The 14615-nt window shown below is 38.2% G+C and overlaps 1 protein-coding gene across 5 annotated transcripts in view; it reads left to right on the plus strand.

Moving 5' to 3' along the window:
• Window positions 1-14615, plus strand: part of DOCK4 (dedicator of cytokinesis 4) — a 251169-nt gene that overhangs the window by 166681 nt on the left and 69873 nt on the right. For all 5 annotated transcript variants that reach the window (XM_080608066.1, XM_080608067.1, XM_080608069.1 and 2 more), the window contains 4 exons: window positions 804-974; window positions 3918-4110; window positions 11256-11383; window positions 13567-13701. In XM_080608066.1, coding sequence (XP_080464192.1) covers window positions 804-974; window positions 3918-4110; window positions 11256-11383; window positions 13567-13701 — 627 coding nt within the window. The remainder of the gene's footprint in view (window positions 1-803; window positions 975-3917; window positions 4111-11255; window positions 11384-13566; window positions 13702-14615) is intronic.

Raw genomic sequence — 14615 nt, forward strand, 5'->3', positions numbered from 1 at the left:
GTATTAACGTCTGTCACTAACAGAATCTAAATGGCAGACAAGAATGCTGACTTACTGGTTCAATCCTGACAAGAGGGAATTTGCTAAAAATGGAAATTTAGTTGCTCTCATCCTGTTTTGTACATCAACAGAGCACAGTGTGGAGACAGTCTGAGTTGTACAACAGAATAATCCCATTTGGGACAGGAGCTGTGATCTGGAAATAAGATATCAGTGTGGTACCCTGTGCTTTTCTAAGCTGCTGTTAACTTAGGTGTTTCAGTAATAACAAAAGGCTGTGTATTTGTTGCATTCTTAACAACAATTTAAGTTTTGCAACTTAAATTAAGCTTATATTTGCAACTTAAACTAAGCTTATATTTTGGCATTATCTTGTTAACAATTCACAGGAAAACATTTTTAACATTTAACAGGCAGAGGAAATGCCACAACAGCTCAAAAGTTTGAATCTGTTTCTTATATTGGTCTTGCATGTTTATGTCCTACATCTTTCGGTAGCCACAGACATGCAAGGATGCATTGCAAGGGGCAATGTTGAGATTATGCAGTTTTACATTTGTTAAATAATCAAATGTTCACTGGTTTGTAGAGGTTTTAAAAGGCAAGGGAAGAGTATTTCTGAGTATGTGCTTTTGTAATGTTAGTGTTTCGTTCGAATTTTTTTTTTAAAAGTGCCAAAATTAAATAGCAGTCTCCCATTTCAGACCCTTGTCATTATATTAATTATATAATCATAGCATTTGTTGTTTTTTTACATGAGTTGTTTTATTTTTATGAGTTATCTCTGATTTTGACATTTGTAGGCACAGGAATATATCTTTAAATACATAGTTCAGTCTCGAAGATTATTCTCTATTGCCACTGGTGGACAAAACGAGGAAGAATTTCGCTGCTGTATTCAAGAACTACTTATGTCAGTACGCTTCTTCCTGTCCCAGGAGAGCAAAGGAGCTAATGCTTTATCCCAACTACAAGTAAGTTTGTGAGTGTGCCTTGATAATTGCCACTTTCCACATGCATTATAAAAAAATTATGTTCCTTACCTACATTTCCAGGAAAGAAAATGTGTTTTTGTTAAAGCAAAATGACATTTTCAGTTCATGCTCATACCTTTGCCCTATACTGTGAAATTTTCATACCAGCAGCTTTTGAATATGCTTGACAAAGATAATCCTGAATCTAATAAATAAAGTAAACCCAATATTAATTTTTATTTACGGACAGTTTATGTTGTGTTTTTGGCAATGCCAGTGGTTAAAATGACTTTCAGAATTGCTGGGTACAAATAAAGGGATTTCTCTGGTTTTGGCACTTTATCACAGAATCACAGAATCGTCTAGGTTGGAAGAGACCTCCAAGATCATCTAGTCCAACCTCTGCCCTAACACTAACAAGTCCTACACTAAACCATATCACTAAGGGCTACATCTAAACGTCTTTTAAAGACCTCCAGGGATGGCGACTCAACCACCTCCCTGGGCAGCCCATTCCAATGCCTAACAACCCTTTCGGTAAAGAAGTTCTTCCTAACATCCAACCTAGACCTCCCCTGGCGCAACTTTAGCCCATTCCCCCTCGTCCTGTCACCAGGCACGTGGGAGAATAGACCAACCCCCACCTCTCTACAGCCTCCTTTAAGGTACCTGTAGAGAGCGATGAGGTCTCCCCTGAGCCTCCTCTTCTCCAGGCTAAACAACCCCAGCTCCCTCAGCCGCTCCTCATAAGACTTGTTCTCCAGACCCCTCACCAGCTTGGTCGCCCTTCTCTGGACTCTCTCGAGCACCTCGATGTCCTTCTTGTAGCGAGGGGCCCAAAACTGAACACAGTACTCGAGGTGCGGCCTCACCAGAGCCGAGTACAGGGGGACAATCACCTCCTTAGACCTGCTGGCCACACTGCTTCTTATGCAAGCCAGGATGCTGTTGGCCTTCTTGGCCACCTGAGCACACTGCTGGCTCATATTCAGCCAACTATCAACCAGTACTCCCAGGTCCTTCTCTGCCAGGCAGCTTTCCAGCCACTCATCTCCCAGCCTGTAGCTCTGCTTGGGGTTGTTGCGCCCCAGATGCAGGACCCGGCACTTGGCTTTGTTGAACTTCATGCAGTTGACCTCAGCCCATCGGTCCAGCCTATCCAGATCCTCCTGCAGAGCCTTCCTTCCCTCGAGCAGATCGACACACGCACCTAACTTGGTGTCATCTGCAAACTTACTGAGGGTGCACTCGATCCCCTCATCCAGGTCATCGATAAAGATATTAAAGAGAACCGGCCCCAGCACTGAGCCCTGGGGGACTCCACTAGTAACCGGCCTCCAACCAGATTTGGCTCCATTCACCACAACTCTTTGGGCCCGGCCATCCAGCCAGTTTTTAACCCAGCAAAGCGTACGCCAGTCCAAGCCCCGAGCAGCCAGTTTCTCGAGGAGAATGTTGTGGGAAACGGTGTCAAAAGGCTTACTGAAGTCAAGGTAGACCACATCCACAGCCTTCCCCTCATCCACCAAGCGCGACACTTGGTCATAGAAGGAGATCAGGTTCGTCAAGCAGGACCTACCTTTCATAAACCCATGCTGACTGGGCCTGATCGCCTGCTTGCCCTGCAAGTGCCGCGTGATGACCCTCAAGATAATCTGCTCCATGAGCTTTCCTGGCACTGAGGTCAAACTAACAGGCCTATAGTTCCCCGGGTCTACCCTCCGGCCCCTCTTGTAGATGGGCGTCACGTTTGCTAGCCGCCAGTCGACTGGAAAAGCTTGTTTTGTTTTAACCACATTGGACCTGAAGAATTTGAACTGAACTAAAGGCTCTCTGAGTTTTCATTCTCTGCAGAAGACTTTAAATTTTGCTAAATTGTACCTTATATATATACCACTCAGGTGGCATATATTTATTTCAGCTGACTACTAAAATAGACTAGTGCTATAGGGAAGAGGCAAAACACACAGGAGACAGATCTCTACAGTAAGTGTGGTAGATTTAGCAATGTAGATGTACTTCCTAGTCTTCTTCCCCTGCTTCTGTAACCAAGGGTGCTTAAGATCTGTAGAGAATTATTCATTTCTTAAGCTCTGTAGAAAATTATTCTTCCAAGAAGACGGCAAATCAGAGAGAAAGGAATGGAGAGATGGTTCTTCCATCTCTTATCACATAAGCAGCTGGAGTGAAATGTTTACAACAAAATTATATGAAGAAATGCGTTTGGAATTCTTCCTGGGTATCTTTAACCTTGTATGTCATCTGAGCTGACACCAGAGTGAAGAAAGCAGAGGTAGGAGTAGCTTTTCTCAGTTACAGGATTTGGAGAGGAAGAAGGGAATGTCAGTTCTAGCTTCCTTTCTCTGGCATTGTCCTCTTGTCTTTTTCAGTGTTTCCACATTGATTATAATCACCAATAAATTCACAGCCCTATTTCAGGGTTGTTGAAGTGAACCAAGACTGCCACTGCTGTCTCACTCCAAAATAAAAATTTTCATTACTAGAAAAATGAAAGATATAGAGGCTGTTATATTCCTTATCTTGAAGCCAAACAACTCCCCCTCAAATCTTTTTGTTCTGGTATCATCAGCAGGCTTCTGGTATCACTTGAAAAAAAAATCCTCTCATGCACAGATCACGAGGAACATGTAAATAATAAATATTTTTGTTCTAAGCTGAGCTTTTTACTTTCACTTTGTCATGAAAGAAATGAACAGTCATTTGATAATGCTTAAGGGAAATAGTCACAAGTGTAGGCCCGTTAATGAATGTGAGGATATTTCCTCGGAAAAATCTGACCAATTTTAAAGCTACTGACCGCCCTTGAAATGTAAAAATGGATATTTTTCTACAGTTACTTACATGTCTATAGTTATTTAAATTCTATAAATATCAAACCTATGCTGCAATATCTGACTGGCCAATTTTTCCCTTTTCCTCTAGGCTGTGTTTCTCAGCTCATTCCCATCTGTGTACTCTGAACTTTTGAAGCTCTTTGATGTCAGAGAAGTGGCAAATTTGGTTCACGATGCTCTGGGCAGCTTGCCGACAGTCATGCATGGGGATGAATCCCTTCAAGCTGTTAAACTTCAAAGTATTGGGAAAACTGTAGAGAGTCACCTGTACACCAACCCAGGTAAGGTTGCCCTGGGCTGCCTGCAGTACAGGTCAGCAGGTATTGAGGGGAATCATGCCCCCCGTAATAGTGCTTCCCAAGTAACAATTCTTGAAGCTCTGTTCTGTACAAGCTGCTAGTTAACAAGAATACAGTTAGTTAAATTTAGGGGTTAGATTTTTAGAGACAAGTACTCTTAAAGTACAGTTTTGTTTTGATCTTGTGCTGGCTATATGTTTGTGAAAGGAATTTTCATTATATTTTAAAAGTAATTATAAAGGAAAAAGCTCTACTAATTTGTTTTTTTTTCCCCTCCTTTGGGGGCAGTTCAGCAAACAGATTCTCACTTATCCATTAAGTTTTATTTGTGTAAATCTTGCTAGTTCAGCACTTTTGATCTTCCATTTTCTTAATGTAGCATAAAAAGCCTACACAGATGCAAGTGATACTTGGTGTTTATAGCATATAGCAGCGTGTGCTACATGGAAGAAAGAAATGCTGTGCGGTGGTGTCACCAATGTTCTTTTTTTTTTTTTCATTCCTAAGCAAAACACATAGAAATGACAAAATATTAATTTTGAGAGGAATTTATTTTGTAATAAAAAGTGTTAATTTACTTACTGAAAGTGCTCTTGAGAACTGTTGGCTGATGGAGTCCAATAGAAACATTAACTTAGATCATTTAAAACATTGAACACCTAAGGACATTTTGAAAAAAATGCCTTTAATGATTGTACTTTAGAAGTTTGAGCTCAAAGAAGTGAGATCCTGGCTACTTTGCTTCTTTCTGGTTGCAAAAGCAGCTTACTCTTTCCGTTGTGAGTCTCCACAGCAGTCTCTTCCAGAACAGTGAGGTCTCCTTACAGCTGATTCATCAGGCCTTCAATACTCTAGATCACTACCATATTCATAGAGCAATATTAAGGAAACTCTAACTTATATTTTGTATTTTCCAAACTCCCTTGTGGTAGGTAGCATTTATTTCCATTTTCTTCCCATTATCTTGGTTAGGTCAGCCTCACCAGAGGATCTAAGAGAATAAATGTATTTAAAGAGAGTTATTTATTGCCACGTAAGAGACTCTTGGCAACTTTCTTGGAACTGTAAATCTAGTTTCAGATGTATGAGAATTTTTTTTTGGTAGCCTACTTTTGTAAAAGTATTTGTTTTTCATTCAAATGCAGTTTCACTACTAAGAAGTCATCAGAGTTGGTTTCAGCTATAGAAGCAATGAAAGTTGCATGTTAAAATTTACATGGAGTGCAGGTTATACACAAATTGAATATAAATTCCTTAAACCACAGGGAAACTGATGTGAAAGACATTGGGCAGTAATGTAAGCTCCCAGTGTCCATGATGGAAATCTTAGGCAAATACTTGTACAGTGTAATTTCAGTCATCCTTGAGTTGAAGGGTCTTGTGGAGATCAGTGTCTTGGTCTCTTTCCCAGTAATGTTTTCTCTCTTTAAATATATAAAAATATAAGTAGACTTTAGGTAGTCAATCCCTAGAGGGAAGTCTTTTGAAAATCCTATTGAAAAAATAAATACTGCACTAAGCCTTGTTAATGTGTAAAGTAAACCATACATCCTAACATGAAGTTGAGGCTTGCTGCTATGAAAATAATTGATTTCTGCCTCACAGATGAAGCCAATGAACACTTCAAGCTGCAGTACTAGCTGATACATTTGGACTAGGTGGAATGCGGAAAATAAGTATTTGTTCGAACTTCTAAAAAAGGGGAGGGCACTTCTTAGATAACATTTTCTATTTTGTGGAGCTTGCTGAGAAGCAAGTGAGAATACGTGAGCATGGGAATTGCATGCATTTTGTGCTGCTAGGGCTTGAACGACTAACACATTAACTCCCACTGCCGCGGAAATCAACTGACACTGCATTTGTGCTTTTGCTAAAATCTGGAGGTATATTGGGTATATTATTGAAAACATATGTCAGACATGCCAACATTGATTTAAGATGCCCAAGCACAGATGTTAAGTGCAATTTCAGACATATTAGATGCATCTGGTCTCCGCCTACTTCTCTTTAGAGAATGCAGGTGTCCCATTGGTTATATATTGTATTTACTGAAAATGTGTGGGTAGGAGTCTGAAGTGACTCTGTTACTGAGGCTTTGGCTTGAGCCTCTAAAATACAATAGAAACTATTTGTATTTTAGCAATTTTAGATTTTAGACTACAGCTCTTCCAGTAACAACTACAGAGATGTTAAAAGATGTCAACAGATAAAGTCTGTATCTTAGTCCTGTCATAGTGTGCATTGCAGCTCTTTATGTCATGATGGATGTTCTTACGTCACAAAAATGTGTCTTCTCAGAACACGAGGATTTGGACCTCTACTCAAGAGTAGCTGGATAAGACTTTCTCTATTAGTGAGGCAAACTGTTCAAAATAAATAGAGGAGGAGTTCAATTCTCTGACCATTTACACTATAAATATCATATATACCAAAAATAAAGAATCTAGGAAAAATCCTGAGTTGTTGTTTTAAGGACATCTTCATGTGTTTATTTATTTTGTTCATATGAAAATCTCTGCTTAATATAGAATGTATTTCTTACCTGCTTTTTTATTTTTTTCCTTATTTGTCACTGAAATCTACTATCAATAGATTAGAAATGTGACAAATATCTATTTGTTTTCTTTCTGAGACTGACTGCTTCCCTTAGTCTGTCCCCTTGAATGAGTTTATCTGGGGATTGCAACCTGTGTATCACAGGAGAGTGTACATGTTGGAAACTGTGTTTCTATAGCCATTCAGAGGCGAATATCTAGACACAATCAGTAAGAATAATTTAATATCTTTGAAATAGCTCACAGAGTGGATGCTGTTATATGTTACACTTCCTATTGAAAAGAAAAAAAAAATGCTAGCAAGATTAGGGAAAGATACCATTAACTGATAAGGAGGTTCAGGCTTGGGAGCTCAGTATTATGTTTTCCCTCTGATTCCACAACTTTTTCAAAAGGCTCACAACTTCTTTTTAATAACAGTTGTAACATATTTTAGTGCTCATTGCAAGCTACTATTAACACACACTTTAGAAAATTGACTCCAATTTTTCAAAATGTAAAGGCTTTATATGTTGATCCATATATTTTTTTTCTAGTACTCCAGGATCTTTTTCAGTTTAATTAGTATTTCTTAATTTGTCTTCCATACCAATTTATTGTTCCTTGGAGTAGTCTGTGTATGTGTGCTTATACACCCCAGCCTCTTGGGGAAGGGATGTGTATATGCATAAAAAATCAGCCTTTATTAGCAAAGACCAGAAATTATTTTGTAAAAGCCATGCAAGTAATTCTTTGCATCTGTGGTTATGAGGAGTTTCTCAGCCATACCCATGTTTTTTCTTCAGCACTACAGGCAATTTTGAAAGCATTTCTTCATAAAGGTTTGAAAAATGACTGAGAACAGTGACATGTCAGTGCAGTTGCAGAACAGGCATATATGTTCGGTTTTGGAATTGCAGTGATGACTGTTTGGCTTAAGCATTTTCTTCTCCTACCTCCCCCAAGTACAGTGGTTCTTCCAAGCATGCAAGCATAAATTGAACAGGTCCAAATAAAACTACCAAAAATAAGAGCAACTTCCTCACTTTTCACTGTTCAAGAGCTTCTCACTGTTTATTTAAAGATGTCCAATTAGACTAGTTCTTGTTCCAAGTAGGCTGAAGTTTTGACCATCTGTTCAGATGTAGTCATTGAAATGAATATCATCTTTCTAATCTTTAAAATACACTGGAGTGTAGAAAATTTTGTATGTCTGTGCAGGTGCTTTACCACTAACTGAAAAGCAAGGGGGAAAGTTGTGCTGTGGGTTAAATGTTTAATGTTAATGTAGCTTGCACAGGAAAGGCACAAGGATTGCCCAGAGTGGTCTCTCTTTCCAGTCATGCCAGGCATGAACTTGAAAAGCTCAATGTCATAATTGTTTTCTCTCTTTCTGTATAGTATTTGCAAAGGACAAGTATTAACATTTTAAACAGTCAGCTAATTTGGCTTTCTGAACAGAAGAGAAATTAGGACAGTGACTGATGGCTAGGAGTTCTGATGATTGCACCATTCCCTGCTCTCATTAATTTTATTGTACATGGTGGCTGACATTGCAGCTGGCAATTTTTAAGGAAAAAAATAACCTGAGACAAGTGGTGTATGCTGCATTCTCAGAACTTACTTGCATAGTCCTTGGTTGAGCCTGATCAGAGGTGAAGATGTTAGCTATCCTCTTCTGTATTATCACTAGATCTCTCATCTAAAGAGGTCAAGCCAGAGAGGTATTTAGGTTATGGGCTTACAGGGAATATGTCCAAAGCTGTGTTAGATGTGGTGGTCAGTTCAGTAAGAGGCGCTGTTATCTCCAGTGTATAGTTGCAAGTCATAACATGCTTTTTGCTAATCCACTCGATAAACCACGTTTTCTGATCATTTTATGGAGCGTTTGGAAAAATGGGACAGTTCAAACTGTTGAATGAGGATGCTCAGCTATAGCTGAGACACTGCAGGCCATACCATATGGAAGTTGATTATTTACAAGTCAGGTGTTGCCACACCTATTTTCTTTGGTCTTCTAAATGGAGTTCATAATGCCAAGCTTATATGGAAGCATTCTGTGCGGCGCACAGAGTAGGGGGCACCTCAGAAAATGAGGCACCAAATCCTGAATGTGCTCATCAGGATGCTGCCCGGAATTAATCAGGACGAAACGCTTCGGTACAGGGCTGCTGCGATTTTCTCCTTGCCTTCTGGGCTAAGGGATTGGAGTTGTAGCTGCAAGAGAGGACCTGCTGTCCTCAGAGGATCCCTGACCTGCGGGGTAAGGCTCACAGCAGCAATGTGTGAAAGAGCTACCATAGCTGCTGTGTGACAGTTGTGTAGCTGAGTGGTGATTTGAGTATTGGTCTGGGAATGGCAGACCAGGCCCGGTGCTTTGTCAGCCTGGAGTCAGCTTCACATCACTTGGAGAGTACCCCAACCATAGACCCAAGGGCTGCTTTGCAGAGTGAGCCCTTCATCTCTGCTCTTGAAGATGGATTACCACGTGGTTAAGAATTGAATACACTTGGCAAAGCAGGGAAAAAGGAGTTGGCCCTGTAGCCTAAATGTCAGGTCATTTTTATAGGAATGGAGAGTCCTGCTTTTTGCCTCAGCTGCAGGCATTAGTTCTGTCCACTTCATCCATCAGTAAGCAATAAACAGCATTGGCAGTGGGGTTCAGAAGGTGGTACTTCTGTGACCAGAGGTCTGCTGATAAGCCCATCGTCTTGCCCACTCTCATTTTCACCCAATAGGTCTTGCAGTGGTTGGGTTAGTGGCAGCTGTGCATGCTTCATGTCTCAGACTACCTGGAGCAACACCTCACTATGCTTCTGTTTTTTGGATGGACTAAAGAAAATGCCTTGTTGGTTTGGTTGAGATGCACCAGCTCTGCTGCAGGCAGATAAGGACTCTTATCTGACCTAACCTGATGAAAACCTACTGAGGCACCTGCAGAAATAAGCAACCACTGGATACAGGCTGATTGTTCTCTGATTTGGGGTTTTAGTACCACTGGTTCCAGATTCACAGAATCACAGAATCACAGAACTGTGGCGGTTGGAAGGGACCTCAAGAGATCATCATGTCCAACCCCCCTGCCAAAGGGGCACGGGGGGCCATTCATTTATGGCCTTTCACCTATTTTGAAATAGGTGAATTTATTTATTTATATTTATTATTTTTATATTTATATTTATATTATATTTTTTATATTTATTATTTATTATATTTATTTATTTATATTTATTTTACCTATTTATACTTTTTCTTCAGGAGGAAAACATTTATTCAAAACATCTGAACAAATGCTAAGCATGAAATACCCATTCAAAAACAGGAGACAAGCTTCTTTTGAAAACAAGAATATATTTAAATAGTTTGTACAAATCAACTTGTCCCTATGATTTTACTTGTGTTATATGTATAGTTAGTGAAAACGAGAGTAATAGAGAAAAACAAGAGAAGTGCTATATTTCAGCAAATGAAAGAAACATTCAATAAATAAAATTCCAGAATAAACCTAATTTTTCTCCTTCCTGGAATATGCTTGAGGAAATATTTGAAGGTTAAAAAAGTGTTTATACAAAGACTAAACCTGGATTTTTTTCCTGGTTGGAAAATTATTTTAAAGGAGAAAAATTTTCTGCTAGATAAACTTAATTTTTAGGAACTAATTACATTAATGTACAAAGGAACTGAGTAGATGTATATATATTTAGATAATATAATCATCTTTAAAGTTTTAATAGAGGAAATAATTCAAGTATACTTCTATGAAAACATCGTTTCTCAATTAAGGAAAAGATCTAAAAAAAAATAAATGAGAACAGATAACACCCATTCCATTTATCAAGTTGTAAATAGGTGTTTTATGTGTTAAAACAAGTTTAAGAGTTAGGACTTTCCCCATTTAACATTGTCTTCAGTTATAAGAAAAAGAAGCAAGAAGAAGTAGCATGTTAATGAAGTTCTTGCATCATTTTGAGAGAATTCAGGACTAAAAATAGCACCAAAGAGCTGTGTTTAGAAAAGGAAATGGTTAGAGGAAAGGCAGATTATTCAATGTAGACACCAGTAGTCTAAATTGCTCATACTCAGTAGGAGTGAGGAATCTGGAAAAGCACAAATCCTGAAAGAAATCTGAAAGTACTGCTGGTCCATAAATTAGGACTCATTTGCAGAATAACAAAACTTAAAGTCTGTTGTGACCTTAACATGCAAAGGGATCCTGTCACATAGCAGGAAAGGCTAGAGCATAATTCCACATTATTTTGAATTTGAGTATTGTTGTGCTATGTTTTTTTGCATGATAATTCTATAAATATATAATTTCCATTATATACTACATTGCACACAGCGGTGTTTGTCTCTGTCCATGGTACAACATACAGCCTTTCCACACGTTGTTCATTCTTCAAATATTTGCTTTTGTTTGTTATGATATTATTATGTAAAGGCTTCCACCTATCAAAACTGTTGGTCTAAGCAAGTAAAAACTTTTGCTTATCAGAACTAGAGCTCTGAACAGAAGACTTATTTGTATATCTGTATTAAAATGAAACGATTCTGCGAGAAGCTCCTACTCATAAAAGTTTTCATTTTTTTCAGATTCTCGATATATTCTTCTTCCAGTAGTTTTACATCATCTCCACATGCATTTACAAGAACAGAAGGATCTTATAATGTGTGCACGTATCCTTAGCAACATATTTTGTCTCATCAAGAAGAACAGCTCAGTAAGTAAACAGCATGTCACATCCACAAGGTACTGAACTTTTTTATATGGCACCCAGTAATGACACAGGCTGGACCTTGACCAAGAGCATTTTAAAGAATTCTCTGTGTAATGAGTCAAATGTAAATTTGATTTCTCAGACACCTTTTCTTTCCATGAAAGAATACTTTAATTGTGGCACGTTATTTTCTGCCAAGCTTTGACTCTTTCTGAGTGTTGTGTTTCAGAAAGAAACGTCCACTTTCTTGTAGAGGCATGGGCTATTTATCATGGGCTGTTTAGTCATAGGGGACACAAAGATGGTATAGGGAAGGGATAGATATGAGTATTGCAGGAATTGTACTTAGGGATTAGTTGGTAAATTTTGTGGCCTATTTCTAATGTTTGTGTTTGCAAACTCATCTGTGAAGACTGCATATGAGAGCTAGCTTAGGTAGGTATGTTGCAGGCATGAAGATGATGGTGAAGTTCTGACAGGCAAAGGGATGTAAGACAACAAGAAATAAACATAGCTTGTATTCAGTGCAGTACATACAAACCAAAGCCAGCACACCTTACCCTGTAATGCGTTGGTGAGAACTGTTGTATGCGTTTCTTCATTTCATAATTCTGTTAGAAATTAAAGTTGCCCGGTCACTGATTTGGTGCAGATGTGACCTGCAGCTTTGGCACTGCAATGTTCTTATTGCAGCTGCTCCTGGATTAGTGTTAGTACCTCTTCACAAGAGAAAGGGGTGGATGATAAAGCATAGCTGTGGTTTTAGACTGGGAGAAAGGCTTATCTGTCTGGTCTTAACTTCAGATCTTTCATTTGGATTCACCAAGTTGCTCTGATCATGAACTCTAGAGAAGTACGTAACATAAATTGATGTCTGCATAAAGCTCTTTCCAGTGGGCAGGATATGCAAACGGGATTTGCAGTGGTCTTTGAGTGACAGAGTATTAACAACTTTGTGACTGCCACTTGATTTTTGTGGATCAGTTCACAATATTATTCCTTCTGTGGTGATCCAGATAATTCAGAGGCTGATGGAACAAGTGAATTTAAGAGACATATCTTTGAAAAGTGATTTTTTTTTCTTTTTCTGTTGGCCATTCTAACAGTAGTTTGTACATGAGTTTTGTACGTCTCGAGACAGCAGTTCCTCAGTACACTGAATACTGTCTGCCTTCATAACTAGCAAAGTTAACAGTTGATTGACACTAGATGAAGTGACAGAGAACACGGCCATGACACTAGACTCATCTTGAGTCCAAACAAGAGTTTTGAGTTTTGTTACAAATCATATGCTTAGGGTGTGTAGGAAGGGAAAAAAAAATCTCACTCCTACACCTCGATGCCGACAAAGTTGAATGATTCTGTTTGTCAGCTGAGTTTTAGCTTGGTTGTGTGCATTTGATTATGAAGTGTTTCTTTCTGCAAAGAAATGTCATCTTAAATTGTGGATAAAATGGCTCAGATGAAGATGGTGTTGTCTGCTGTCATGGAGACAGAAAACATTGCTGAAACAGGGAAAACATATTTTCGTCTGATTTAAAAGTACAACTTGACTTCATCAAGTCTTTTCTTGTGTCTAATTAAGGTATTCACGGTCTCTTTTGGTGGTGAACACTGGTTTCTTTGTATTGTTGTTGTGTGTGTACAAGTTGTAGGCTTACATAAATGACTAATTTGTTTGTGCTACTCAGTTGATGGAAAGCAATGTATCTGGTCCTTACTGCTGAAGCAGGTCTTGAAGGTTGAGCACCATCTGTTTGTTTCTAGTGATAGTTTCAAAGTGTGAAAACAGAATTCTACTTTTTGAACTTTAAGCCTCTCTTGGCAATTTCCCCAGAAAATATATGGGCATTATGTATAATAATCTTGACTGAAAAACCTGCCTATATTATTCTAAACATTAATTGAAAATAGTTGTGGTAATCTGATGAATGCTTATTTATTCAAAGTCCCCATAACTGTCCTCTGCATTTCAGTACAACGTAATTAATTGAAAACTGTAAGGTAACATAAATAGAATTAAATAATATCTTAACTTGAGAATGGTCTTTATTTTTTCAAGTAAAACGTTCGTAGCAAAGCTTCTATTGCAAAGCTTCTATTTGCTTCTAAAGACACATCAAAAGAAATATGCCTGTGGTCACCTTTCTGTTTTTACAACTTAAATGTTTTATTGATTATTTAAGGAAAAATCTGTCCTGGAAGAAATTGATGTGATTGTAAACAGCCTACTAGATATTCTGTTAAGGACAATACTAGAGATCACCAGCCGACCGCAGCCATCAGGCTCTGCTATGCGCCTCCAATTTCAAGATGTGACTGTAAGTTTCTTATAATGAAATACCTCACAACTGTCACTGGTTGAACTATTAGATTCATGAGAATTCTGCCTTTATATTGTTATTCAATTGTAAGATTTTGTGTTTTAAACAGAGATTGAGCAGAACAAAGAAAACTTCTTGCACTTTATTCATTTTCAATGGAAATGGTAATATTTTTTCATTATATTATATATATTTTGTGACCTTAAATAAAAGAAAAGAAAGTAACTCTTGAGTTTATTTCAGGACAGTAACTATTTCACTGTTTCTTTTGTTGAGATTTTCAATAGCTTTCTTAATCTCTCACTAAGTTTGAATTCCTGAATGTGGGTACTCCTGAAAGAGTATCAACTAATAACAATTTACTTCCTAAGATGCATACCTTTTTTACATGATGAAACAGCTCTAAAAATGCCTCCAGAATCTGTGATGCTAGCCTGTATGAATCCAAATTTATTAATCAAAAGTCATTCTGTTGTTCTCTGGACTGAGCATTTGAATTTCATTTCTGTCACATGAGGTAGGGCATAGAGGATGGATTTAGAAGATTAACGAATGATATTTTGGTCAATGTGATACAACAACTGATGCAAATTAGAGTGTTGAAATTGAGCCATTTACAGGAAGGCTAATTGTGAGCATTGATGAAACAAAATGAAGTATTACTTTGCTTTGTTTTCAGCAAGGTTCCCAGTTTGCATTTGAAGGACAAATCTGTTCTAATATAGCAGGGGATATGACCCCAGTATGAAGTAGGGGGGTAACTTTTTGTGAAGAGAACATACTATGCATTGTGATTTACCATCTCATTATACACTTCATTAATTGCCTTATTTTTACATTGTAACACTTTTATTAATGAATAGATGGTTGCTTTCCAAGCTAGAATTTCCTATGAGATGAAACATTTGAAA

The sequence above is a fragment of the Anser brachyrhynchus genome, assembly GCF_964034855.1.
Source record: "Anser brachyrhynchus genome assembly, chromosome: 1".
Classification (NCBI taxonomy): Eukaryota; Metazoa; Chordata; class Aves; order Anseriformes; family Anatidae; genus Anser; species Anser brachyrhynchus.